A 25119-nucleotide genomic window follows, 5' to 3' on the forward strand; every position below is an offset into this window, starting at 1 on the left:
AGCTCGGCTTCTTCAACCTGGGCAAGAGACTTAGACTTGACCCAACTGTGGCCTTCCAGTACCTGAGGGCAAGATACAGGAAAGATGGACAGGGACTTTGTATGAGGGCAGGCAAGGACAGGACAAGAGAGAATGGATCCAGGTGGAAAGAGAGTCGGTTTAGGTAAGGAATTCAGAAAAAAGTCTCTCCTGGAACAGGTTGACCAGAGAAGGTGTGGCTGTCCCGTCCCTGACAGTGTTCAAGGCCAGGCTGCATGGAGCTCTAGACAAGCCGGGCTAGTGCAAGGGGTCCCCAGCCACAGCAGGGGGGTTGCAGCCGTGTGATTTTTCAGATCCTTTCCAAACCAAACCATGCCACGACTCCACGATTCTGGGATACTTCCCCTCCTCATCCTCTGGCAGAAAAAGGATCTTGGCCCCAAGTTCCACATTGCAGACCGTGTCTTTTGGCAGCCTGCAACTGTCTCAACCGAGGATGAAAAGAGATAACATTACTGATACGATTTCCCTTTTCTACTCGAAAATTAAATGCTCCACTCCTGTCCACTCTTGCAAAAGTGTCTGAAGAGGCAATTCTTCCCCATGAAATGCTTCGTCTCAGCCAAAGAAGAAAGAAGCCACAAGCCAACACGCTTCTTTATTGCTACATTGTTTGATTTGGTTACTTCTCGAATAGGAATTACTTTGGGGTTTTATTTGTTAGTTTCTCTCCTTCGTTCCGCGGGGCGCGCGGCAGCTCCTCCGTTGGGTTCGCGGAGGCAACGGAGGAACGTTCGCGAGCTCCGGCGGTTCTGCAGCAGCAGCAGCAGCAGCAGCAGCAGCAGCAGCAGCAGCAGCAGCAGCAGCGCTTCTCTCGATCGGTTTTCCGCTCGACTTTCCACTCGCTCCCCATCCCCTTCTCCCTCTCACACTCACTCTATTCCCGTCCCGTCCCGTCCGTGTTCTGCCTCTCCCAGCCCGGCTCATGCCGCGTCCCGCAAGGCGCCGCTCGGCGGGGCCGCCCCGTGCCCGCCCCTGCCCGTCCCGCCGCGGAGCCGCCTCGGCCGGGCTCTCTCCGTACTGGCTGTGGCACTTCTGGAAGTGCCTCTTGCTCTGGTGCTGGCGGAGCAGCGCGGTCTTTTGGCTCCGCCTGGGGCGGGCTCTGGGCCGGCCCCGGCCGAGGCCCCGGCCCCGAACCAAGCCCCTCCCGCGGTTCCGCCCGCAGCCGCCCCGCTGCCGCCCCGCGCCCGCCCCGGCCCCGACAGCATCGCAGGCAGCTTCCCCGCTCCGAGCTCCGCCGCTGCTCGGCTTGGCCGCCGGCCCCGAGCCGCCGCAGCCCGGGGCGGCTCGGCAAGCAGCAGCGCGCCGGGCGGTCGGGTTCCCGGGGCAGAAGAGCGGGAGCGCGGTGCCGCCCGCACGGGCGGAGAAGCCTCCCCTGGAGCAGCTCTACCGGGAGGGCCCGCTGCTGGGGAGCGGCGGCTGCGGCAGCGTTTACTCCGGGACCCGGCTCACCGACGGCGCCCCGGTAAGAGACGGGGCCGGAGCGGAGGGGGCGGCGGGCGGCGAGCGGCGGGCGGGGAGCTCAGCCCGGCGCTCGCCTTGGCTTGCAGGTGGCCATCAAGCGAGTGCGCCGCGATCGCATCTCGGAGTGGGCGCGGCTGGTGAGTGAGCGGGGCCAGCGGGAGAAGCCGGCGGGGCGTGCCGGGTGGGGCAGAGGCGAGGCCCGGCAGGGTGGCAGCCGGAACGCTGCGAGGGCAGCGAGCGGGGAGTGAGCGGGGGCCGCGCAGCGTCCCGGGCCGGGCAATGGCCAGCGGCGCTGGGGCCGGGCAGGGGATGCCCAAGGCGCGGCGCAGCATCGGCCCCGCTGAGGGCATCGCGGTCCCCCCGCAGCACAACGGCGCCCTTGTGCCCATGGAGCTGGCGCTGCTGTGGATGGTGTCGTGCCCTGGCTTCCGCGGCATTGTGCGGCTCCTGGACTGGTTCGAGCTGCCCGACGGCTTCGCGCTGGTCATGGAGCGTCCGCAGCGCTGTCAGGACCTCTGGGACTTCCTGGCTGAGCGGGGGTTCCTGACGGAGCCCGTGGCGCGGGGGCTGTTCCGCCAGGTGCTGGAGGCCGTGCGGCACTGCACCAGCCGCGGCGTCCTGCACCGCGACATCAAGGCCGAGAACGTCCTCGTCGACCTGGCCACGGGCGAGGCCAAGCTCATCGACTTCGGCTGCGGCACGATCCTCCAGGACACGTTCTACACCCGGATGTCAGGTGAGCCCAAAGCCGGGGCCCAACCGGGCAGCAGAGGTTCCCCCCTTTGCTGGCAGAGGGGGAAGAGGGAGGCAGGGAGGGAGGGGGAATCCTTCTTCAGCTGGCTGCAGCCAAGTTGCTTTTCGGCGGGGCAGAGGCTGGCTGTTGTGGGACAGGAGCTGGCTGGGAGGGAGGGAGGGAGGGAGCAGCATGGGCCTGATGAGCTGTGCCCGTGTCCCATAGGAACACCGGAGTACTGCCCACCGGAGTGGATCCTGTTTGGCTGCTACCATGGCCAGCCAGCCACCATCTGGTCCCTGGGCATCCTGCTTTATGACCTGGTCTGCGGGGACCTTCCTTTCCATACAAACAGGGACATCGTCCAGAGCCAACTCTTCTTCCCGCCCCGGGTGTCTCAAGGTGGGGATGCGCCTTCAAGGCTCGGGAGGAAGAGCGGGGTTGGGAGGGGGCAGCTGGCACAGAAGCGTCCCGCTCCAGCAGCTAGTGAGGAGGTTGATCTCCTGGGTTAGCTGGAGGAGGTGGCACGTGTGCCTCTGTGCTGCTCTCCTCCGGAAGGGAGGATCAATGGGAAGCTTTTGGCTGCAGCTCCGAGCACTCCTAGTGTGGCCTGGGCACCGTGGAATGTGGGATAGCACGGACAGGAGCCTTGTCCCGCTGAGTGGCGGTTTCTGGTTTCTCTGCAGAGTGCCAGCACCTCATCAGGTGGTGTTTATCCATGGAACCCGCAGACAGGCCATCACTGGAAGACCTTTTTGAGCATTCTTGGCTGCAGGAGCCCTGCCTGGCCCAGGAGACAGCAGAGATCCATCCCTCTGCTCAGTAGGATCCAGGAGCCCAGCAAGTACCCGCTGCACACGTCTCGTGGCACTCCAAGAAAACCCCGGAGCGTTTCCCTGTGGCCGCGGCCCGGAGGAGAGAGCGCAGCCAAGGAGATGCTTCCTCTGGTCCCCGGCAAGTTGTGGAGGGAGCGTCTCAGTGCTACCCGTCCCATTGGAGAAGTGGTGGCAGTGCAGTGAAGGTGCCACGGACTGGAACAGGGGAAACATCCCCCTGCAGCTCACTGGCATCGAGATGAGCCCGCAAGCCGAGGCACAGCTGGCGTGTTCTTCTGGAGCACCACGTGGAGCTGGGAACCCCATCCTCGAGCTGGCCGCTGGCGGGGCAAAGCCGAGTGGCTTTGTCTGCCGCCCCTTCCTGGAGGACACGCCCTGTGCCCCGATGAAATCAAGATGAGTCCCCAGCTGGCGCAGGGGCGGAGGGATGCTCGAGCTTCCAGGCATGGCAGGGCTCGGGCTGGCCACGCGCCGTAGGTTCCCCGCTTGGCGGCCCTGGGGAATATTAATTTTTCCCCCGGCCGCCAAGCTGCTTTTTGGTGGGAGAGGGGACGGGTGTTGTGGAAGGGGAGCCGGCTCCTGGCCTTGCTGACAGCTTCTGCCAGCCAGCCTGGCATGGGCTGGGGTGGGGGCAGCCAGCCTGACAAAGCATCCATCCATGTGGATGGGGGCAGCAGAGGGGGACGGGTTCTGAAGCCATGCCCCAGCTGATCTGCTTTGTAGGCCCTTGAGGAAGGGGTGCGTTTAAGGGCAGGAAAGGTGGGGTTTTTCCCCACCCATGGACAGGTTTAATTCTCGCATGGAGTGCTCAGACCCTCCTCAGGCCCGTGAAACGGTGACAGGCTTTGTAGCTTCTTCTTGTTTCCAGGTCTTGTTTAGAATTGATTTCATGAAATTGTTCTTTGTTTTCCCAGGAAGATTACACCTGGTGCCCAGACCGGACGGGCAAGCGCCTGCACCGTCCGTGGAGCACCTCCAGTGCCAGCGCTACCCCAGGGGCCACGGTCTGCGGGGACATCCCCTTCAAGAAGAACGAGGACCTCGTGCGAAATCGGCTCCTCTCCTGGCAGCAGGTCTCCAGAGGTGGGCACCCGGCTCCACAGCTGGGCTGGCAGAAGGGCTTCGGGCAGAGGGCAGCAGGCACACGGGCATCCTGCCCTTACAGCTGCTGAGGAGGCTGCTGTGCTGTGCTTAAGCAGAGGAGGTGGAACATGGCCTGCCACGCTGCCCTTCTCTCGAAACAGAGAATGGCTCGGGAGGTTTGGGCTCTGAGCACAGCCAGCAGCCTGGCCCAGGCCCAGGCCATGGTGGGACAGGGGGACAGGAGCCTTCTGTGACTGACCGTGGCTCTCTGGTTTCTCTCCACAGGCTGCCAGCACCTCATGCCATGGAAACGGCTCCGCTCGGCCTGCCAGTCTGGGAGGGCTGGAGGGCAGCGGGTGCTCATTTGCTGTCAAAAATAAATTGGTTTTTTTTTTGTCATGTCACGATCACAGCATTTCTTTCATCCTTTTCCAAGGTTTTGGCCTCCCTTCCTCCAGGCTAATCTTTTTGTGTCCTTCCTCAGCCACTTGATGGCATTTGGCAGGGGGGGTTAAGCAATGTTAAAAGTTCAACAACAGCTCCTGTTGCCAACTGCAGCAGCCCCTTCAAGAGCCCTGAGCTACCAGCGAGGTCCACGTCTGCCTTGCAAAAGGGAGTGGTTTGCAGCCATGGGGTTGTCGCCCTGCTGCAAAAGCTGGGAGGAAATAACAAGTGGCAAAATGCCAATTTGGCTCAAGCCCTGCCCAGGTTCTTCATCTTTTCCCTCTGCTCAGTGATAGGCAGGCAGGGCTGGACTCCAGCGAGGTTCAAGCTCTTGGCGCTCCCTGGCATCAAGGGGATCAAGTCAACTCTTGTATGCAGTGACTGCAATAGAGCTCCTGAAGGAAAAAAGGGAATGTCGTGAGGTGGGGCCTCCTTCTTGTCCCCTTTGTCTGCCCAGGAGCCCCTTGGAAAGGGAAATGCCCACACGGGTTTATCTGACTCCTTCCCAGCCAGCCTTTCCCTCACTCCCGGGTCTCATTTGCTCCGCAGGCTTCACCAGCTCGCTCAGCTCGGAGGAGCTCTCAGAGGAGAAAACGCTGCCTGGCGTGGGGCTGTCTGATCCCTGTCTCATCTGGATTCCATTTGCCCCGCTCCCTCCCCCATCCAAGAGACCCAAGGATGCCCCGCAGCCCCACGGTCCTGCAGCAGATGCCGGGCACATTCCCTCCTCCGCTCCTTGGTGGCCCTGGGGAGGCTCCAGAGCCCTCCCTGTGTGTGGGACAGCTGCTGCAGCACCGCTGTGCCTGCGTGCGAGCAGCGCCCGAGGAGCAGCTGCGCAAGTTCTGAGTCTGAAGCGGAATCCTCAGCGCACACAAATGACAACTGGCATCTCAGGGGCTGCCAGGAGAAGCTGAATCCATCTGCTCGCTGCCCTTTCGAGCCACAGCCACGCCGAGGCAATTGGAAGAATTGCCCCTGCCCAGGAAGCTCTCAGGTAGAAGAGAGGAGCAAAAGCCACGTGTTTCTGAAACACGAAATGTCAGAATGAGGTTCCTTAACACTAATTTGCTATTTAAGAGGGGATCATTTATTGAGGCCTGAGGCCCAGTGAGGGATAAATCCTAACCTGACGTGGACATGTAATTCTACCAGTGTGTTGTTCATATACAGTCGCTAAATGCCAATTACAATTTACCCATTTCCATAAATCCCACCCCAAGTTCCCAGATTCAGTCCTTGTTTTCTCTATCACTGCACCCTTGAGCCAGATGTGTTCTTCTTCTCTTCCAGCCATCCTTGCTGGGAAAGCAGCCCCTGCATGCCTTTTTCCTGTGCTGGAAGTTCACAGGCACGGTAAAAATGGAATGAACCCTTTGGGTCTCAAGGCCAAGGCTTTGTGTGGCCAGGCAGGGGCAGGCAGGAGGCAGAGCTGTCAGCAAAGGAAGGGGCCAGCGAGGTGGGGCAGCCGGGGGATGACGACAGCCTGCAGGGACAGAGGCCAGGGCAGGGACACCGCAGGACAGCCTGGGCTGCAGAGGGCACAGGGATGTGCAGCAGCTGCAAGGCCCTGACAGAGCCAACCTGTGCAGCCCTTTGGCCATGGCTGCTGGCCCTGGGCCTGAGGCCACAAGGGGACAAGTGACCCTTGCAGCCCTGGGGCCTCATTGCCTCCTTGTCCCTGCTCAGCAGCCTGGCAGGGGCCGCCCCATGGTCCTGCCCTTGGCATGGCACATCCCCACATGCCAGTGCCCATCCCGGGAAGAGCCCTGAGCAAGGAGGGAGGGACAGGATCTGCCTTGCCAGGGGCTGGGGCTCAGCCTTGGCCCTTTGCATTCCTGAAACACATCCAGGTTTGCTCAGCGCCAGAGACACCTTTGCCTTGTTTGTCCCCACCTGTCATCAGTGCCTCCAGTGCTCTGCTCTGCCTGGGGCCTGGGGACACTTTGATATGAATTGTGTCCTTGAGTGGAACCCATTAACAGTTAAAGAAAGTTTGGACTTTGAATCTGACTTTTTGAGTTCTTGAGAAGTTCTTTGAGCACACTTCAAAGGACTGGGTCTGATGCAAACAGCACCAAAGCCCCAGAGGTCATTAAAGTCCTGGTGCTGTGTCTGTGCTGCTGAGCTGGGCCAGGCTTCTGGCCCCGAGGCAGCTCCTGGCAAGGGCAGCGCTGCAGAGAGACAGCTCTGGCCAGGAGCAGCTCCTGTGCACAGCCCAGCAGGGCTGGGGCACTGCCAGGGCATCCCAGGGACACGAGCAGGGCACAGACAGAGCTCACAGGGGCTCAGCACTGGCAGGGGCTGTGGGGTGTCCCAGAGGGGGCTGTGTCACGGCAGCACCTCTGTGGCTGTGTCACGGAGGCACAGAGCAGCTGTGATGTCAGAGAGGGGCTGTGTGACTGCACAGAGTGGGTTGTGTGAGGTCACAGATTGGGCTATGACATCACAGAGTGTGAGGTCATCAAGCAGCTATGGCATGACAGAGGGGACTGTGTGACATCACAGAGCAGGCTGTGACATCATGGCATGGCTGTATGACATCATAGAGCAGGCAGTGAGGTCAAAGTGTGTGCTGTGACATTACAGAGTGGCAGCATGACATCACAGGGAGGGTTTTGTGACATCACTGAGGGGGTTGTAACATCACAGGGCAGGCTGTGACATCATAGAGAAGGGTATAAGGTAATAGAGCAGATCCTGCCATCATAGAGGGTGGCTCTGTGACAACAGAGAGTGGGTTGTGACATCACCGGGCAGCTGTGTGACATCACAGGGGTGTGTGACACCACAGGGGCTGTGTGAGGTCACTGGGGAGGTCACTCCACCCCAGCCCCCCCTCACAGTTCCCCCAGAGAAGTCCAACGCTGCTCGTGCACAGCGGGGTCCCCTGTCCCCCCGGGTCCCCCCGCCCCCGGCGCCGCAGCCTCCCCCAGAGGATGTTCCACGAGATCGACCCCAGAGCCTGACACGGGGACGGGGGCTGGGACTTTAGGGGGTGGGACAGGGGGACAGGAACCCACCGGCAGCGTCCCCGTGTCCCCCAGGGCCAGAGCCTGGGCCAGAGCTCCTTCACCCTGTTACCAACGAGGGCTTGAGAGCGCTGAAAAAATCCCCAGCAAGGGATCAGCAAAAACCAGTTTTAATATTAAGCGACAGCACCACAAAGTTCCTTGGCAAGAATCACTCTGCTCCTGACTGGACACTGCAGGTACAGAAAAGGAAACAAAGCAACAACAAAACCAAACAGAATCCAGGCAATCAAACCAGAAATGAGCCAAGACCTGGGGCTTTCCTTCCTATTGAAAAGAACTGTCCTTCTCATCCAGGTGCCCATGGCCAGAATTGGGATTTCACCTCCTACACTGCCTGTTGTGACAGACTGGAGGAGATTGTTGGCTGGAAACATTTCATGTGTGGGGAGGAAGGGGCAGGTCCAGCCTTGCCCTGCCCTGGAACCCCAGCCCTGCCCTGCCCTGGAACCCCAATCCCCCCAGAGCCTCTATCCCAGCCCAGCAGTGTCTGCCAGTCCCTGGCACAGCACAGGCAATGCTCCACAGCCACCTCTGGAGCCCCCAGCCCAGCTCCTGAGTGACCAAATGACCCCAAGTGCCACCTGGGGGAAGGGCCCAGGAACACCAAGGGGTATTTAAGGCTGAGCACAAGGCAAGCACACATCTTGACCCTACCTCCCCTTGGAATTTCTATTTTTTTGAGAACCACTGGAATCCAGGAGTTGGTAGCTCTGTGTGTGCTTCTCTAAATCTTATTTTTCTCTATTTCTGTGTCTTCTTGTGAATTTTGATTAACTTAAAATTGAACAGGATTGGAGGTTGTGAAGTTGAATGGGCCAAGTTAATGCTTTGGGAAGTGTTTTTGTTGATTAAATGTTGTATAAGACCTTTTGCCAAAGTTTCTCTGATCTTCTAAAGTTCCCAATAACGGCTGTTTTGTTGGTTTGAGCTCATGAGAATCTCTTGTTGGTATTTCTCCAGTGCATCCAACTCAGAGGACACAAACAATTGTAATTCCTCTTAAATGTCTCCTTGAGAGAGTTGTTTGGGGGATGGGAGTCAGGGCTTGTGTGTCCTGCTTGGCACAGCCCAGGCAGGGCTTTCACAGCCACATTCCACACTCCATTTCCCAGCTGGAGCCGCTGGTGCCTCTGAGTTCTGCTGCCCCAGCCCCAGGGACGCTCTCCTTGTCTGCCCATTCCCCCACGGTCTCTGGGCAGGGATGGCCTCAGCGGGGGCTGCTGACATCCTCAGCAACTTGGAGGCTGCTGCTGAATTTTACTGCTCCAGAGGCTTCTTCAGCCTTCAGCTTTTCAGTTCAGCATTTCAGTGTCCCAGAGCTCATTAACATTCAGAACACATTAACAAGCCAAACCTCTGGGAATAATGTAAGTGTTCAAATAATTTGTGGTTACTTAGCCCAATTACAGAAGCCTCTTCAAAGTGAATACACTACATTTTAAAATACAGTGAGAAAATATTTTTTTGGTCCTGTTCAGGTTTTTTTTCCCTGTTAATACATTGATATGTGCACTCTCCAATTGACACTGAATCCAAGTTCCTCCTCATGCCCTTGGAACAGATATGAAAATCAAGACCCTTCATGGCTGACAATCAATCAGACTCTGTCCCTACCCCCACCCCAGCATTTCCCCCATCCAAGCCCTGGCACTCAGAGCAGCCTTGTGCAAATCTGAGCTCCCTCCAGCCCGGCTGCACCTGCAGGTTTCAGCTGCTTGGCTCCCACTCCCACCTGCTTTCCTTGGAGAAGGAGCTGCCTGAGACACAGAGGGATGTTCATTTCTTGTCAGCCAGCAAACCCAAGGGAAGGCACAGCTCCATCAAATGCAAAAGTCATTCCTCTGCTGGATATTAAATCCACTTTGCACAGCAGACAGTCTCAGAGCAATGGAAAACACCTTCTGTGCCCAGCACAGATCCCAAGGTCCCCCCAAACCCTCCCTGCCCTGATTCTGCCCCGATTTGCTCTTTGCACACACGAGTCACAGGCTGAAGTCAGGAGCTCCCTCCATGCCCAGAGGGAGGAAAAGAGGGAGCTCTCCTGTGCAGAGCCAAGGTCCAAGTGCCCCTGCAGTGGGAACCACAACTCATCAGGTTTGTGTCCTTTGGGCTCAGGGGTGGTGACACTCAGAGGCACAGAAAGATTTCTTGACAACAAATACAAGTTGAACATTTGAACAGTTTAATAACCATCACAGCTCTTCCCTCAGCTCTCTGTGATGTTCCAGCCATCCCCAAGGAACTTCTGTACAGGAACAGTTTTAGACAAAGACACAAGAAAAGGTAATTCCATGATAGATTAAAAAATAGTAAGATGTAATTAATATTTATTTGAACTTCAGAAAGATTGGGCCACTCCCTGATGTGCAAAGAATGAAACCAGTCCATTCAGAGACATTTGAATGACCAGAAAGCATCTGGAGGGGGAAATCTGGGTGCAACAGGAAGTACATAGATCCACCTGGTCTAGTGCAGAGATGTCCTTAGACATGGCCATTTCAACAGAAGAACTGGAAACACCTGAAGGAAGAGGGAGAGGAAAGAATAAACAGAATATTGGTGACTCGAGGAGATGGGAAGATCAGTATTTCTTGTCATTCTGCCATCAGTACTTCAGAAAATTGCTGTTTCTTAAAAGTACTCAAGTGATGCAGATAATAAAAAATGTCCTTGTATAATATGAAATGTACAAGTATTAACACCTGTGCCCCTTTCCAGGCAGACATCAGCTGTGTGCCCATGGACAGGCAGTGCCACTTGTGCCCTGAGGTGCCGAGCTGGGATTGGATCTCTCAGAGAGGAGCTGAGGGAGAGCAGAGCACCTTGCAAGCTGCAGGTCCCTGCCAGCCCCGCAGGGCTCCTGTGCCATCAACATCTGCTCTGCTCCAGCCTGAAACAGGGCCCAGCATGGTGCCGGGACCATCAGAGAGCTGAGGTGTGTGCTGGAATTCAATGCCCTCCCCATGGCGCAGCAGCCCTGCATTTCCCTGCTCCAGCCTTGGTCTCCAGCACAGCCACGGAGGCTCTTTGGGCTCCTGAGTGTTCCTGCTGTGTCCATGCCCCCAAGGGCACAGAGCAGCCTCCTCTCTCGGGCACTTGCCTGTTTTCCATGCCTTGCACAGGCGCTGGCCCTGCCCCACAAGGCCTGGGCTGAGTCCTGCCCTGCACGCTCAGCCAGGCTGGGATGGACACTGATGGTTTCTGTGCCAGGCTCTCTGAGCCCAGCCCAGCTCCCTGCAAGCTCTGCCAGCTGCCCTGAGCTCTGTGCAGCACCAAGGGCCTCTCCCCAGCACAGCCCAGCCGGCTTTGGCCCCACAGCTCTGCTCAGCCCAGGCTGCTCTGGCCACTGGCCCCACGGCCTCAGCCCCTGGCCAGGGCACAGCAGCAGCTGCAGCTCAGCCAGGACTCAGCCCCAGCCATGGGGGAAGGGGCTTGGCCAAGGCCAAAGGAGGCTCCCTGGCTGCCCTGCTCCCCTCGGGCTGAGGTGCTGAGAGCTCTGCAGCCCCTGCTGCCATCCCATCTGCCCAGGCCAGCACAAGAGCCCGGCCTTGGGGCCCTCCAGAGCTGCTCCTGCTCCAGGCCCAGGGCCCATCCCAGAGCTGGGGCAGCCACAAAGCTGTGCCCATTGCTGGTCATTGCTGCTCTGATGGGGATGGATCCTCAGCCACTTGGAGGCTGCTGATGAATTTTCCTCCTCCATAGGCCTTTTCTTTCTTGAGCTCTTCAGTTCACGAACTCAGTGAAAAAGGCTCATAACTATTTATTTAAAACTCCCAAAAAAGAAATGCTGCTGGGAATAATTGAAGTTTTCAATCCTTCTGAGGTTAGACAGATTTCAGTAGTGTATTTAAAGTGAATATACTGTTTTGAAAACTATGCAGAGAGAACTGTTTTGTCCTGTTTTCTTTTCCTGTTTTTCCTGTTTGTAGTTTGATATCAGCATTGTCCAATTGATATTGACCCCCAGCACCTCCTAATGCAGTGTGAATAGACGTGAAAATCAAGACCCTCCATGGCTGACAATCAATAACACTTTGTCCCCAACCCCTCCCCACCATTCCCCTCATCCAACCCCTGGCACTCAGAGCAGCTGAGGAATGGAGTCACACCCAGGGGTGTCCCCAGGGCTCAGGACTGGGGCCAGGTCAGTGAAATCTCTTGATTGCTGATCTGGACGAGGCCATCGAGGGCACCCTCAGTCAGTTCCCAGGTGAGCCCAAGCTGGGTGGGAGTGTGGCTGTGCTGGAGGGCAGAAGCTCTGCAGAGGGATCTGGACAGGCTGGAGCCATGGGCCCAGGACAATTGGATGAGGTTCACCAAGGCCAAGGGCCAGGTCCTGCACTGGGCTCACAACCACCCCAAATCCCTGGCCGTGCCCTGCCCCTGATCCCCACAGCCTGTCCTGTTTCCTTCATCCCTGCATTGCCAGGGACTTTCTGGGACAAGGGAGCTCTGCTCTGGGGATGGAGGGAGGTCCAAGCGCCACCACTGGAGTGGGAACCACAACTCATCAGGTTTGTGTCCTTTGGGGGTCAGGAACTGGTGAGACTCAGAGGCACAGAAAGTTTCTCTTCATGGCCAAGAGACCACGGTTGAACAGGACACAATTTAATAACAATCACACTCTTCCCTGAGCTATGTGCAACATCCCAGCAGTGTCTGATGAGTCCACCATCCACAAGTGATTTCCATATTAAAATTAATTTTAGACAAACGTGGTTCTGTGATAGATAATAAACACAATTAATTTCTTGTATCAGGATGCTCATCCTGCAGTGGGGCCAAAACATCTCCAACAATTCCTGATTTGCAAAGATGTCAGTGGTGGATGGAGAAGGGAGGTCAGGCTGCTTTTGGTGTTGAGGAAATGCTGAAACCAGCCTGACTCATTCCATCTCCTCCTGGCCTGGCTGATCTCCCCTCTTGCCCCTTCCACCCATTGGCTTCTGTCTCCCACCAGGCCCCCGGTGAAGAGCCTGGCTCTGTGTTCTCCATCCCCTCCTCGCTGGCACTGCCAGGCTGGGATGAGGAGCCCCTCAGCCTTCCCTGCTCCAGGCTGGACAAGCCCAGCTCCCTCAGCCTCGGCTCACAGCCCAAGGGCTCCAGCCCCACCTTGCAGGCCCTTCCCTAACCTTGCTCCAGCTGCCAGACATCTTTCCTGCCCTGGGGAACCCAACCCAGGCCACAGGGACCTGGATAATCCACGTCCTTAATGTCCTGGTCACACAGCCCTGGCCCCTTTTCCCCATGTCAGGCTCTGGGGTGGATCCTGTGGAACATCCTTTGGTGGAGGCTGTGGCTCCAGGTGGACCGGGGGGATACCGGGGGACAGGGACCCTGCTGGGCATGAACAGCATTGGACTTGTTGGGAGAAACTGTGAGGGGGAGCTGGGGCGGAGTGACCAACCCAGTGACCTCACACAGCCCTCCTGGGATGTCACACCGCCCCTCTGTGATGCCACAGACTGCTCTGAGATATCATAGCCCATTCTCTAATGTCACACAGCTGTTCTCTGATGTCACAGCCAACTCTGTGATGTCATAATCTTCTCTGTGATTTCAGACCTCTGTCCCATGATGTCACAGCTGGCTCTGTGATGCCACAGAGGCAATCTATGATGCCATAGCTTCTCAATGACCTCACATAACCCCCTCTGTGATGTCATAGCCCACTCTGTGACCTCGTGTTACCAGATGATAAATTGGCTTTGGGAGGAGTTATCCCCCGTGCACCCGGCTGAATAAAGAATACTGCTTCTTCATGCTGCATTGGGGTTAAGGAGTACCTGGTACCCCCTTTTTGGGAAACCCTGGACTTCCCAATCCTGGGCTCAAAGACCCCCTGGAACTCCCTTCTACCTCTCCATGTCCCTGCCCCCCATTTCTGTGACCCTGAGACCCCCCTGCACCCCCATTCCTGAGAACTGACACACCCTTTTACCCCTTTGCCCGGCACTCAGACCCCCCTGCACCCCTTACCCGGCACAAACACAACCTGTTCCTGGCCCCCCGCCTCTCCCCGCCCCCAGCCCCACCCTTTTCCCTGACCTGGGACCCCTGGGCCCCCATTCCTGCCTGTCCCAGCCCCCAGCCCCTCCTTTCCTCACACTCAGGAGCCCTGGCACCCCCTTTCCTGGGCACAGGATTCCCTGGACACCCCATCCCAGCTCTCCCAGTCCCTGCACCCCATTTCCTTGACTCTGAGCCTCTGAACCTCCTTCCCAGCTCTGCCAGCCAGGACATTGGGATAGCCAGAGTTGGGATATTGGGATAGCCAGAGCTGGGATATTGGGATAGCCAGAGCCAGGATATTGGGATAGCCAGAGCCGGGATATTGGGATAGCCAGAGCCAGGATATTGGGATAGCCAGAGCCGGGATACTGGGACAGACAGAGCTGGGATATTGGGACAGCCAGAGCTGGGATATTGGGATAACCAGAGCCAGGATATTGGGACAGCCAGAGCTGGGACATTGGGACAGCCAGAGCTGGGACATTGGGATAGTCAGAGCTGGGACATTGGGATAGCCAGAGCCGGGACATTGGGATAGGCAGAGCTGGGACATTGGGATAGCCAGATCCGGCTCAAAGACAGGAACCGGCCCGTAGCCGACAGTGACCTGGAGACGGGGCTGGTACAACCAGAGCGGGGGGAGTGGGGGGAGCCAGGGGCTGGGCTGAGATCTGTGGGAATGGAGGACTCTGAGGGGCTGGGATGGGATCTCTGGGGATGGGGGGGATCTCTGGGGCTGGGATGGGAATCCAGCTGGGACACGACTCCATGGGTCCGTTCTCTCCTCATTCCCAGGTCTGCACAGGGTGCAGGTGGTTTCCAGCTGTGACCTCCTGTCCAACGGAGTGTCCATGGATCCCACCGGTATGGCTACGAGGGCTGGGATTTCGTCTGCTTCCAGCTGGGATCTGGGAGCTTTGCAGTGTCTGACGGTGCCGCCTGGATCACCCAGAGGTGCTGGGAATCCAAAGGGATCATGGTGGAGCAGATGAAGCATTACCTGGGACACACCTGTGTGGAAGGGCCCCCAAAATACATCAGATATGGTCGGGAGGCTCTGGAGCACAAAGGGGGGGTGTGGGAGGGGAAGGGCAGCACCAGGGGAGTGCCCTGTCCCTGCCCTGAGCCCAGCACGAGCCTTTCCTTGGGTGTTGTGTGCCCTGCCCGGGGCAGGAGGGCACTGCCGGAGCGGCTTTGGTGGCCCCGGGCACCCGGCCCAGCTGCAGCCACTGCAGGGCTCCTGGGGAATGTTCCAGAGCAGAGCTGAAAGCCAACAACAGTTTCTGGAGGGGATTCTGCCCCTGGGCCTGCGCTGGGAGCCCACGGGCAACAGCCCAAAGTGCTGGAGCTCAGTGTCCCTCGGCCAGGCCATGTTCCCTGGATGTGCCTTGTCCCTCAATTGTGCCCTGTCCCCTGTCCCTCAACTGTGCCCTGTCCCTTGGCTGTCCCCCCTATCCCTTGGCTGTGCCCTGTCCCTCGGCTGTGCCCTGTCCCTGTCCCCTGTCCCTCAGCTCTGTGGGGCCGGGGGTGGCAGCAGGACCTGGGGCAGCCCTGGGGGAGAACAACCCAGAGCCCCAGCTGGGCCAGTTCCCCCAGTTCCCCCCAGGTCACTCCCAGCATGGGCCCTGTGGCTCCCAGTCACCCCCAGTATGGTCCCAGTCACTTCCAGTTACACTCAGTGTGATCCCAGTATCATCCCAGTCACTCCCAGTATCATCCCAGTATGGTTCCAGCATGTTCCCAGGTGTGTTCCCATTCACCCCTATAATAGTTCCAGGCACTCCCAGTATGGTTCCACTCCTTCCCAGTATGATCCCAGTATGAACCCAGTCACTCCCATTATGCTACCATTTGCCTCCAGTGTGGTCCCAGTCACTCCAAGTCACCCAGTATGATTCCAGTCACTCCCAGATACTCTCAGTATTATTCCAGTAACTTCCTTTATGATTCCTCTGTGATCCCAGTCACTCTTGGCCTTTCCTAGTAAATCCCAGCTGCCCCAAGTGTGCTTCCACTCACTCCATCCCGCTGCCACCGGAGCTCTGGCATGTCTGGACTTGTCTCCATGCTCCCAGCTGCAACATCCAGCCGGGCAAAAGTGTCTCCGGGGCGAAACACCACAGTGGCTGCTATTTGGTTCAGCAGCAGGGCCAGACAAGCCAAGGCACATCCTGTCCTCGATATCGGTAACACCAATATTTTGGCAACCTGACGTGGAGGCTGGCCCGACCCTGCCACACCGATGGGACACTCCGGAGCTCTCGGAGCCTCACAAGACCATGGAGAGGCTTTAAGGCAGCTTGGCGTCCACTGGCAGAGCTTTGAGGACATAGCTCTCCAGGAGAGACTTTGGGCTTTATCCACAGAATGCTTGTGGATGTCCTGCACCTCTGGGAAGCGCACCTCCTTTTTGGTGAGCCAGACCTTCCCAGAGGAAGAACAGGGCAGCTCCTCCTGCCCCGAGGAGTCCTGTTCAGGTGAAGAGAAGACCCCGCCGGACCAGGACACCGATTTGGGTGAGTATCCCCGCTCCATAGCGGGGGTGGGGAGCTCAGAAACCGTCCCTGACGAGGGACTTGTTCTTTTTCGCTCTTCTTTCGAGCACGGCAAGGCTGCGCAGCCCCGCCGGGGTCGGGAGCGATAGCCCCGGACGGCGCGGCTCTGCCGTTTTTAAAACCCGCGTGGCAGCGGCAGCGCCGCTGGCTCAGGGGGAGCGGGGGGCTCTGCCCGCCCCCTCAGCGCAGTGCGGGGCGTTCGGATTCTCCCGCGGCACAGCGGGCGGCGGCGGCGGCTCCCGGGAGCGGCGGGGAGGGCGCGGGCAGCGGGGGCAGAACCATGGCTCGGGCTTTCTCGCTGGGCGTGGGCGGCGCTGAGCCGCGGCTCCTCCGCATGGCGCGGAGAATCCCTGCTGCTGCCGGCGGCAGTTTTAAAAGCCGCACAGGCTGCTGCGCTGGGCAGGGCTAAAAGCTGCGTGTTTTCGCTTCTTAACCGCGGTTCTTGGAAATCGGTACCGAATTCGGGTTTGTTTTTGGTCGGTGTGAGGTTGTGCAGTGCATTTTACGTCTACAATGGGGGCTAAGCTAAGCACAGCACAGAAAGGCGTATATTATCAGATTATAGGAATGCTAGTTAGTGGAAATGTATAGTTTTCTAAGGGAAAATTAAAACAGTTTATAAGGTGGCTTTTTCTACACTTCCCGCAAGTTTCTCCCAAACAAGTCCACAACACCCACTTTTGGTACACGGTGGGTCGGTCACAAATTGATAACCTTGGGAAAGTCTGGGGACACGTCTTCAGCTGAATTTGTGTTTTGGAGTTTGCAAGTTCGATCAGCTTTACTCAAGCAAAGGGAAGTGAAGGAAAAGCCAAATAACAAGGAATGTACCTCTGCTCTTCCTATTTCTTCCCACCCCAGTTCTGAACCCTCTTCCCCAAAACTCAGTATTTTAAGGAGAGCAGACTCTGCTCATGCCCAGGGAAGCCGGCTCCCTGAGCATCTTAAAATGCCCGAGTCCCTCTGTCCACAAAGTCCTGGCCAGACCGCGTTGAATTCTCCCCACCCTGTCTGCCCAGCCCAGAAACCCCGAGCACGTGTTGGTTTTTTGGAGAGCAGTGACCACCCAAATGGCTCCCAGTCCCCAGAGAGCCAAGAAAATGGAGGATGCCACGTGGCACCGCGCCCTACCTGGTCTCCTTCTTCCCATGATTCCCCTCAGCATCCCAAAAATCCTTTCTTTCCCCTCACCCCCCCCGATCCTCGTGACACCTTCCCTCCCCCCACCTTACCTGGCACTCCCTCAGCTCCGCCCCTCCCCCAGGGGGCGTCTGCCGACGTGACGTCACCAGGCATCCCTGCCCCCTGTTCCCACGGTGGCCCCGCCCCCTGTTCCCACGGTGGCCCCGCCCCCTGCCCGGGTTCCCACGGTGGGGGCTCGCCCACTGCTCGCCCCTGTAGCCACACCAGTGATCCCAATGCTTCCCGTTCAAGGGAAAAGCAGCAGGGAACTGCAGAGCCAATGCAGGGTCCCGATTTCTCACTCGCCCCTGTCACATATCAGCATGCAGGGCAAGGGGGAGGAGCCACAGCTGCTAATTGGAAAGCTTTTGCACAGCAAATAATAAGAGAGATTTGCAAAACACACCAACAGTATGGCCCACAGAGCCCGTGCTTCCGTGGCCTTTTAAAGGCCGAACTGGGGAGGACTGTGCTAGTCCCACATGATTTAAAACATCTTTTTTCGTGCCTCATGACCTCTACAGAATTCAAACTATGGGAAGTGGCATGGAAACAACTGCTGAAAGAGGCCCTCCCAGACTTGCATGCTGATCCAAACACAGCAAAGGATGCCAGTGGTGTGCCAATTACCATCGAGCATCTCTCCGGTGAAGGCCAGTGGTCTCTGGCCCCGGTCCAAGCTGCAGTAATCCCTGTGGTAGTCCTTGAGAGAGTCAGAGATGCAGCTGAAAAAGCCTTCTTTGCCCTTCAACCTGACGGCCCTCTCGAGCCATATAGTAAGATCACACAGCTACCATCAGAGCCTTTTTTGAAATTTGTGGAAAGGTTAACTAGAGCTATTGAAATCCAAGTTAGGAAAGAAAATGCAAGGGAAGAAGTTTTAGAGGAAATGGCATTTGCAAATGCGAATGAACAGTGTCGAGCTGTGATTTTAAGCTTACCTTTAGAACCCCCCCACACTAAAAGATGTGCTTCTAGTTTGTAACAGGAAAGTGCCTCTGAGGAGTGTGGCTCAGGACACCAGACCAAAGCTGCTGCCAAGGCCACCACAGAGAGTCGCCGTTGCCAGCCCAGCGCCCGTTCCATCAGCACAGTGGCACACTGGGCAGCAGCGAGGACCAGCAATGGTTGACCCCACAAAGCCACGCCTGCTTTGTAAGAACCTTGGGCACTGGGTTAACCAGTGTCCCCTGAAAATGCAATTGGAGGAATTTAAAAATAGCAGGGGTGGAGAACTACAAGTGCTCCCAGGGAGTCAACAACAACAAAAAAAACCTAAAAGGGGTTCTTTGGTTCTGTGCAAGCACGGGGCTCTGGCACCTCTGGGACCTCAGAGCCTGCTGTGACCCCAGAGCCTGCTGTGACCTCATGGCCTTAGCTGCACCCCCAGAGTGTACCCCCATCTGTACCAATTGACTGCCCTGACTGTAAATGTTTGGCTTGATCCAAGATCATTCCTCAGCAATTCCTTTCTTTTGCCTGCTGACTTTCACTGTGACCCTGTCGCCCTGATTTCTTAGGATTTTCTAAAGCCTTCTGAATTTACATTCTTGTAGAGAGCTTTCTCACGCAACTTTCTGTAAACAACCTATTGTTTTGCATTCTTTCATAGAGGCGGAGAAATTTTATAGACTGGTAGTTTGTCCAGTGTCGTTGGAGAGGTGGCACGTTCACCTTCCAATCCACTTGCACCTTTTGAGAACTATAAATGATTGGAGTCAGAAAAAATAAATTCGTCTCTTCATGGTGACCAAAGCTGTGGTGCGTCGTTTTTCCTTGTGTCCTCTGGTGACATCTGGTGGCCGCCGGCGCGTACTACAGCTTAGGTCGGGTGAGAGTGAGCTTACCCCCCCCTCCTCTTTGGCGTTTTGCCTGCTGTGTTAGTTGTGAAAAATGCATATTTTATGATTGGCTTTTCGCAAATATTAAATTGAATACTATATGTATTATGTTATATTAATTAGAAGTGCTGTATTAACATTTTAATAGTATGGTATATGTAGTTTTGTAGTTAAAATAGAACCTATGTATGTGGGTTTTTTTTTTTACTAGCTCAAGCAAGAGATGAGATAATGAAGAAACTCTTCACACAGAGATGACAATGATGGGGGCCCATAAAGAATTACTGCCTCCTTATCGGAAAAGACAAACATTCTTCCACCTTCTCTCTGTCTTTATGGAACCACCAGGATTAAGGGGAAGAAGTTGACAAAAACCAGAAAAAGTTCTTAATTTGCAAGGAATTTATGCATCATGTATGAGATGTATGAATATGCAACAGGCTACTGCTTTTAAAGATTATTCCTTTGTTCACAAGGCATGCTTATTGGGCTTAAGTGCCCGAGAGCATCCGGACATCCGTAATTCTTTGCTTTTTATTGTCTTGTAATTGTCCTAACTCTAAATTTTCATTACTCTAATTGTATTACTATTTTTATAACCATTTTATTATTATTAAACTTTTAAAATTTTAAAAACCAAGTGATTGGCGTTTATAACACTAAAGCTTCATTTTAACTACAAAACTACATTTACTATACTATTAAAATGTAAATACAGCACAACTAACCAATATAACATAATACATGCAGTAGCTATCTGCGTAGAGCCATATAATATCCATTTTTCACATATTTAATTATTTCTAGAGGTATTAAATTTATTTCTAATAATAGTATTGTTTAAGCTTGCCTAGTTTTAATATTTATATTAAAAATCTATACATTTTTAGTAGCCAAGAAAACGAATGTTCTTTGTATCTCAGTAACACAATTACCTTCATTAATGAATTAAGATGTATTGGCTATTTATTTCTTCCTGTTTCTGGAAAATAGCAGTATTTCCAGTCATTTTGTCATCTTTTTTATCATCTTTTTCTCACACAGGGTTGAGGAGGGGCCACTTTGGGATCCTTGGAGACATTTCTGGGGCACATTTGGGGCAGTTCTGTGCCTGGGGAGGGAATTCAGAGAGAACTTGAGGGTCTGGAGGACACTTGGGGGAGCCGGGTGGGCACTTGGAGGGGCACTTAGGGGTTCCGAGGGACAGCTCGGGGTCCGGGGGAGCCCTTGGGGGTCCCGGGGGGCCCTTGGAGGTCAGGGAGGGGAATTTGGGGCCCCGCGGGGCCCGGGCGGGCACTTGGGGGGCTCCAGCGGGGCTCTCCGGGGCGCGGGGGGTGATGGGAGTTGTAGGCGCGGGTAGAATACGGTTGAACGGGGCCGCGGAGCATCACGGGAGTTCTAGGCGCAGCTGCGATGGGGCGCGGGGCATGACGGGAGATGAAGTCACGGGTGCAATCGTGCGGGACGTGCGCCGCGGAGCATGATGGGAGCTGTAGTCCCGGCAGTGGATCGGACGCGGCGTTTGGGGGTCCGGGAAGGCCCTTGGGGGACACTTTTGCGTCCGAGCCGCGACTTGAGGCCCTCGGGGCGAACGTAAACGGTTCGGGAGAACTTGGGGGGAGCTCGGGGAGCTCTACCCGGGCTCCTTAGGGCGCGGGGTACGGCAGGCGGTTTAGGCGCGTGACTGTGTTCTGAGGGGCTCTGGGGCCGCGGGGGATGAGAGGAGATGAATTCCCAGCAGTGGCTGTGCCGGGCATCCGTGGGGTCGGGAGCACTCCGGGGATCCGGGGGCGCCTTTGGGGGGTCCCGAATGGGCGCTGAGGGGCACTTGGGGATCCTGGAGGGTCTGGGGGACACTTACGGGACAGATGGGGGCGGGTACCGAGGGGGTTCTGTGGAGCGCGGGGCAAGACGGGCGTTGTAGTCCCGGCTCCAATGGGGCTGAATCGGGCCGCGGGGCATGACGGGAGTTGTAGGCACTAGCGGAAGTATGGCGCCGACTCCATGCACCGCCTCAAGGCCACAATCCCTGTCGCTGATTGGCTGCGGGCGGTGATGGGCGGGAGCCCCGGCAAATGGGAGGCGGCGGAGGCGGGAACAGCAAATCCAACCCCTCCAGTCCAGCCCAGTGCATCCCCAGTACAGCCCAGTACAACCCCAGTGCTCCTCCAGTCCCTCCCAGTACAGCCCAGTGCATCCCCAGTACAGCCCAGTACAACCCCAGTGCTCCTCCAGTCCCTCCCAGTCCAGCCCAGTGCATCCCCAGTACAGCCCAGCACAACCCCAGTGCTCCTCCAGTCCCTCCCAGTACAGCCCAGTGCATCCCCAGTACAGCCCAGTACAACCCCAGGGCTCCTCCAGTCCCTCCCAGTACAGCTCTGTCCCTCCCAGTACACCTGAGTTCATTCCCAGTCCCTCCCAGTTTCCCCCAGTGTCATCCATAGTCAGCTCCAGTATCCCCCAGTCTTCCCCACAGCGTTCCCAGTGTCCCCTGTTTGTCCCAGTATCCCCCAGTATCACTCCCAGTATGTCCCAGTATGTTTCGGTGTGTACCCGCACAGTCCATCCCAGTCCACCCAGATTCCCCTCAGCATTCCTCATGTTCCCAGGCTGTCCCAGTCCTTCCCAGGGTCACTCCCAGTATGTCTCAGTTTCTCCCACAGCGTTCCCAGTGTCCCCCAGTATGTCCCAGTCCTCCCCAGTGTTTCCAAGGACAGTTTAATGTCTCAGGGTTGCCGTGGCAGCCAAACCCAGCAGTGGGGTCAGTGCAGTGTCCATGGCCACGGCCCCTTGCAGTGGCCCAGTGCAGCTTGGGCTGATGATCCACCCTCACAGCTGGCCCAGGGCAGGTCTGCAGTGGTTTTGGTGGCACCTTGGGCTGGCACACAGCTGAGGAGTGTGTCTGTTTTCCTGGGGAAACTCGGGAGTTTTAGATTGCTTCAAAAATAGACAAAGGGAAAGCCCCTCTTAGGCTGGGTGCAGCCAGCTCTGCAAGCACAGCAGGTCCCAGGTGAGCGAGGACAGACAGGATGGGCTTGGGCAATGTGGAGCAAGGCTGTCCACACTGGGCCAGAGCTCAAGGCACAGCTGCTCTGAGCAGGCCAGAGCTCCTGAGGGGAGAGCCTGGGTCAGTATCAATCACAGAATGCTGCAATCCCCTCTGCTCTAAAGAGAAATGTAATAAAATACACCCTTTGAAAGAGGACAGTGTATTTCTTACAAGCTCTTTGAAATCTTTCTCCATAACTGCACTAGGAAAACTTTAATGGCCCTCTCAGGGCTTTGGTGTTGTTTACATCAGACTCAGTCCCTGAGAGTGTCTAAACTTCTCAAGAACTCAAAGTTAAACTCCAAAGTTTCTTGAAGTTTTAATGGGTCCCACTGAGGGACACGACTGAGAAAGTGTCCCCAGGTTCCAGTTAGAGCAGAACCCTGGAGGCACTGATGACAGGTGGGGACAAACAAGGCAAAGGTGTCTCTGGTGCTGAGCAAACCTGGATGTGTCTCAGGAATGCAAAGGGCCAAGGCTGAGCCCCAGCCCCTGGCAAGGCAGATCCTGTCCCTCCCTCCTTGCTCAGGGCTCTTCCCGGGATGGGCACTGCCATGTGGGGATGTGCCATGCCAAGGGCAGGACCATGGGGCGGCCCCTGCCCGGCTGCTGAGCAGGGACAAGGAGGCCATGAGGCCCCAGGGCTGCAAGGGTCACTTGTCCCCTCGTGGCCTCAGGCCCAGGGCCAGCAGCCATGGCCAAAGGGCTGCACAGGTTGGCTCTGTCAGGGCCTTGCAGCTGCTGCACATCCCTGTGCCCTCTGCAGCCCAGGCTGTCCTGCGGTGTCCCTGCCCTGGCCTCTGTCCCTGCAGACTGTCGTCATCCCCCGGCTGCCCCACCTCGCTGGCCCCTTCCTTGGCTGACAGCTCTGCCTCCTGCCTGCCCCTGCCTGGCCACACAAAGCCTTGGCCTTGATATCCAAAGGGTTCATTCCATTTTTACCGTGCCTGTGAACTTCCAGCACAGGAACAAGGCATGCAGGGGCTGCTTTCCCAGCAAGGATGGCTGGAAGAGAAGAAGAACATCTAGCTCAAGGGTGCAGTGATAGAGAAAACAAGGACTGAATCTGTGAACTTGGGGTGGGATTTATGGAAATGGGTAAACTGTAATTGGCATTTAGCGACTGTATATGAGCAACACACTGGTAGAATTACATGTCCACGTCAGGTTAGGAGTTATCCCATGTTAGACCTCAGGCCTGAATAAACGATACCCTCTGAAATAGCAAATGAGTGTTAAGGAGCCTCATTCTGATATTTCAGAGATTTGGTGGCAGCGGGGCCTCACAGAACCAAGGTGTCAGCTGTGACACTGAGCAAACTCATGGAACAAAGGGTCCATGGTGACACAGCGGAACCCCATGGAACCAAAATCCATTTTGGCACGTTGGGGCCACACTGAACCAATGGTCCATTGTGATACCGTGGATCCAAGGAGACCATTGTGACACTGAGAAACCTCTTGGAACCAAGGGAACATTCTGACACAGCAAGGCCTCGTGGAGCCATGGGTCCATGGTGACACTGTGGATCCAAGGAGACCATTGTGACTGAGGAACCTCATGGAACCAAGAGTCCGTTGTTCAACTGCGGATCCTGTGGAACCAAGGGGAGCACAGTGACATTGCGGGGCCTCATGGAACAATGGAGACTCTTCTGACACTTTGGACCCACTGGAACAAAGGAGCCATCAGAGCATGGCAGGGCCTCGTGGAATCAAGGGCACTACAGTGAACACTGTGGGTGTCCATGGGATGAAGGGGCCATTCTGACACCGTGGAACCAAGGATGCCATTGTGACACTATGGGGCATCATGGAACCACAGGTCCACTGTGACACAGCAGGGCCTCATGGAACCATGGAGGCCATTTTGACACTTTGAGGCCTTGTGACACCAAGGAGGCATTGTGGCACTCCAGAGCCCTGTGCAGCCAAGGGGGCCATAGTGACTCTGTGGGGCTCAGTGAAACCAATCGTCTGTTGTGACACTGCAAGGCCTTATGGCATCATGGAGACCATTGTGACACCACAGGCCCCATGCATCCAAGAAGCCATTGTGACACTACAGGCCCCATGGATCCAAGGAGCCATTGTGACACTACAGGCCCCATGCATCCAAGAAGCCATTGTGACACTACAGGCCCCATGGATCCAAGGAGCCATTGTGACACTACAGGCCCTATGGATCTAAGGAGCCATTGTGACACTACAGGCCCCATGGATCCAAGGGGCCATTGTGACACTACAGGCCCCATGGATCCAAGGGGCCATTGTGACACTACAGGCCCCATGGATCCAAGGGGCCATTGTGACACTATGGAGTCTTGGCAGGGCAAGGGGCACTTGTCACACTGTGTGGCACCATGGAACCAAGGGGTCCATTGTGACACTTCAGGGCCCTATGGAACTAAGGATCCATGGAACAATGCAGGACTCCATGGAACCAAAGGTCCACTGTGACATTGCAAGGCCTCATGGAACCCTGGAGGCCATGGTGACACTTTGAGGCCTCGTTGAATCAAGGGGCTCTGCAGGGCCTCGTGGAACCAAGGAGACCCTTCTGACACTGGGAGTCCCCATGGAACCAAGGGTCCATTGTGATACTGTGGCACCAAGGAGACCCCTGTGACACTGCAAGGCCTCATGGAAGCAAGGGTTTGGCCTCCCAGGGGCTACCTGACAGGTCCAGCTGATCTTGGAATGTTGAGGGCTGCCTCTCATCTGTCCCTGGAGAACTGGAGCTCTGTGCTTTCCTTCCTATGGAAAAGAACCATCCGTCTTTCCAGGTGCCCACAGCCAAAACTGATACTCCTCCTGAAAAATTCCCTATATGCAAGGGTTCTCCCAGA

General features: G+C 56.3%; 1 protein-coding gene, 1 long non-coding RNA gene and 2 pseudogenes across 2 annotated transcripts in view; 2 read left to right on the forward strand and 2 right to left on the reverse strand.

Moving 5' to 3' along the window:
- LOC137464036 (zinc finger protein 208-like) overlaps positions 1–25119 on the reverse strand; it is a 1110012-nt pseudogene that overhangs the window by 725324 nt on the left and 359569 nt on the right.
- Positions 1–25119, forward strand: part of LOC137464035 (zinc finger protein 850-like) — a 1110255-nt pseudogene that overhangs the window by 716905 nt on the left and 368231 nt on the right.
- Positions 1–25119, reverse strand: part of LOC137464047 (uncharacterized) — a 137977-nt gene that overhangs the window by 51377 nt on the left and 61481 nt on the right. The gene's annotated exons all lie outside the window — the stretch shown is intronic.
- Positions 965–5445, forward strand: LOC137464064 (serine/threonine-protein kinase pim-1-like). Its single transcript, XM_068175380.1, is given in 9 exon segments — positions 965–1504; positions 1590–1640; positions 1870–2239; positions 2462–2638; positions 2923–3047; positions 3049–3126; positions 3987–4155; positions 5149–5204; positions 5383–5445. Coding segments are annotated over 9 exon segments (1629 nt in total).

The sequence above is a fragment of the Anomalospiza imberbis genome, chromosome 35, assembly GCF_031753505.1.
Source record: "Anomalospiza imberbis isolate Cuckoo-Finch-1a 21T00152 chromosome 35, ASM3175350v1, whole genome shotgun sequence".
NCBI classification, from domain to species: domain Eukaryota; kingdom Metazoa; phylum Chordata; class Aves; order Passeriformes; family Viduidae; genus Anomalospiza; species Anomalospiza imberbis.